At 39.0% G+C, this 2500-nt stretch overlaps 1 protein-coding gene across 1 annotated transcript in view; it reads left to right on the top strand.

The window, feature by feature from the left end:
- The first annotated feature begins 1666 nt into the window (after positions 1-1666).
- LOC113819642 (uncharacterized) overlaps positions 1667-2500 on the top strand; it is a 1625-nt gene continuing 791 nt past the window's right edge. The window contains exons 1-2 of the mRNA XM_027371850.2: positions 1667-1695; positions 2432-2500. The exon at positions 2432-2500 is cut by the window's right edge and continues 791 nt beyond it. Coding sequence (XP_027227651.1) covers positions 1684-1695; positions 2432-2500 — 81 coding nt within the window. The 5' untranslated portion in view covers positions 1667-1683. The remainder of the gene's footprint in view (positions 1696-2431) is intronic.

Raw genomic sequence — 2500 nt, 5'->3', positions numbered from 1 at the left:
GAGCAATGTCGGTGACTGATTTCGTTTGAGTCACGTAACAGGATCCTTACCCTCAATAAGGCAACGTCTTTCATTTACTCGCATATTTGCTTGTTCCTGAATAGCATGCATTAATAATAAACGATTGTGCACTCTGTTTCTTGCCACAGGGTGTTTGTTACATGAAGGCGAGGGATGTGGTGGGCGGAGCTTAACCATAAGTCGTGCAGTATATAAAGCCATCCGTCAGCAGTTTTGTGCATTACTTTCGAAAATCAAGCATCACAATGATTTTACTGTTGCACATACGGCTGGATTATTCACATCAATTATTTCTAAAACTTTCTTCAAAAATTCACTACAGTGAAATTAACCGCATGTAGACAAGAGTGAAACAGCTGACGAAACCATAAGTGCATGTTACTGGGTAAATTGACTAATTTAAGAGTACATATTTTTGCTATAATAATAACCTTTACATCTAACATTTTTGCCATTGCTATTATCGGTGAGGCAGTTCGCAATCACGTAGGCCTAAATGCATCCCTTGTAACACTGTCGTAATTACACTTAAGTAGTATAGTCGTGATTATTTGTTGATCACGCAAAGTTGTCGAAGTGCCTGTCTACTGGGTGCTGCGCATTGGCTCAAGTGTGGACCCAAAAAGATATCTCAATTAAACTGAACCGTACTAGGTTGTGCCATCAATGACAACCCATTTGAATAGCGTAGAAGCGATGGATAATTAATGTCTCATCCATCACTAACGTCACACCATGCAAAACAACAGTCATGCAACAACGAGCCACTCATCTTCGGACAAGCTGCAAACTGAACTGCGCAAGTGACGACTTTTAGAAACAACTTGGCCCACACGCGCAAGGCTTCCACTCTTACACATATGTATATCTTTCTATTCCGAAAAGCGTTTCCCCCTCGCGGACCCAACCTTCAGTGTCATGTTGCAGAGTGTGACCGAGCGACGTCGTGCAGAGGAAGAGGCTCGAGTGAGTGCCTGGAAGCGAGTGTCTCCTTTATATACTGTGGCGTCTCGTGCGGTCGGGCGATGGGTGGGGCGGCGGACGAGGTCTACAAGGGAGAAATGACAGTGGAGGAATCATGACGTTTTTCTTTCTTATGTCTCTAACTTTCTTTTTTTGTCTTGGATTTGAAGAACGTCGCTGCGGGTTAATCCATGTTTTTTTTTTTTTATTTCTTCTTTATATATATATATATATATATATATATATATATATATATATATATATATATATATATTATCAATAATTTTTTGTAGATTTTCTTTCTTTTGTAGGAAAAGACACAGACAAATAACATGAGAGGTAGATGATGGTGACAGACAACAATAAAAAGATCTTTCACAACAAAGAAAAGAAAAGAAAAGAATGATAAGTAGACAAAAACGAAAAAACAACAACAACCACAGCAACAAACAAAAAACATCCCCCCCCAAAAAAAAAGTAAAAAATAAAAATGAATAATGAAAAAAAAATATATCAAACAAACCCAGCCATAGCAAGACAGAGAAAAAAAGCATTAAAAATAGATAAATAAAAATAAAAATACTCTTAACGGAAATGGCCGTGGGACGCTCTGGCAACTGTCAAGGCGCGACGAATGTCATAAAAGCGTCTCGTTGCACTGCCTGTCACTCATTCCAGTCCCCCATTTCCTTTGTCAAGATGTTCATCCAGGTAAGTCAATGGATTTCTTTCGTTCGCTGGATAACGAGGGATAACAGTGCTGTGCATAAGGAGGTGTGTGTGTGTGGGGGGGTGGGGGTAATGTTTGCTTTGGTTATTATTAAAGCAATTTGTATATTTATTCCTATTTTGGTTTGTTATAAGTTAAGGGAACTTAAGGTTGTACTGATTGGGGATTCCTAGTTGTCATTTTCGTTATTATCTTTATCATCATTATTACTATCATCACAATACTGCTTCTACTACTGCTAATGATAATAATGATAATAATTGTTATTATCATCATTATCACAAATTCTCATTATTACTATGATGATTATTATAACAATTATCATTACAATTATTGTTATATTTATCATCATTATCTTTACTTTTAATACTGCTTTCTTACCAGCAATAAGTTCCCCTTATCGTCATCTTCCCTGCTACCGTTACTGTTGAGCGCATTGCCCTTGTTATGATCATGGTCATCATCTTCGCCGTCATCACAGTTGCCTTTGATGTCAACGGACCGGAAAATATTTTGTTTCACATAACCATCTGTCGACATCACTCTCATCATCAATTTCATGTGGTCATAAACGATTCATAAAATCTATTTGCATTTGCATAAAATCTCACCACCGTGTGACAACGGCAAATTCACGCGGATGACCTTCCTGGCCTAAATCTTCCTTGATTTCTGTTTCTGATAATTCTGCTTCAAAGGAATCCCCGCTTCCCGCAGATCCTCCTGGCCTGTGCGACGTGCGCCTGCGCCGCGTCCGCCCAGACGTACGAGGCCCTGGGCGTGCTT

This window comes from Penaeus vannamei, chromosome 25 (assembly GCF_042767895.1).
Source record: "Penaeus vannamei isolate JL-2024 chromosome 25, ASM4276789v1, whole genome shotgun sequence".
NCBI lineage: Eukaryota > Metazoa > Arthropoda > Malacostraca > Decapoda > Penaeidae > Penaeus > Penaeus vannamei.
The sequence above is the reverse complement of the archived record's forward strand: the minus strand, read 5'-3'. Positions and strand labels throughout refer to the sequence as shown.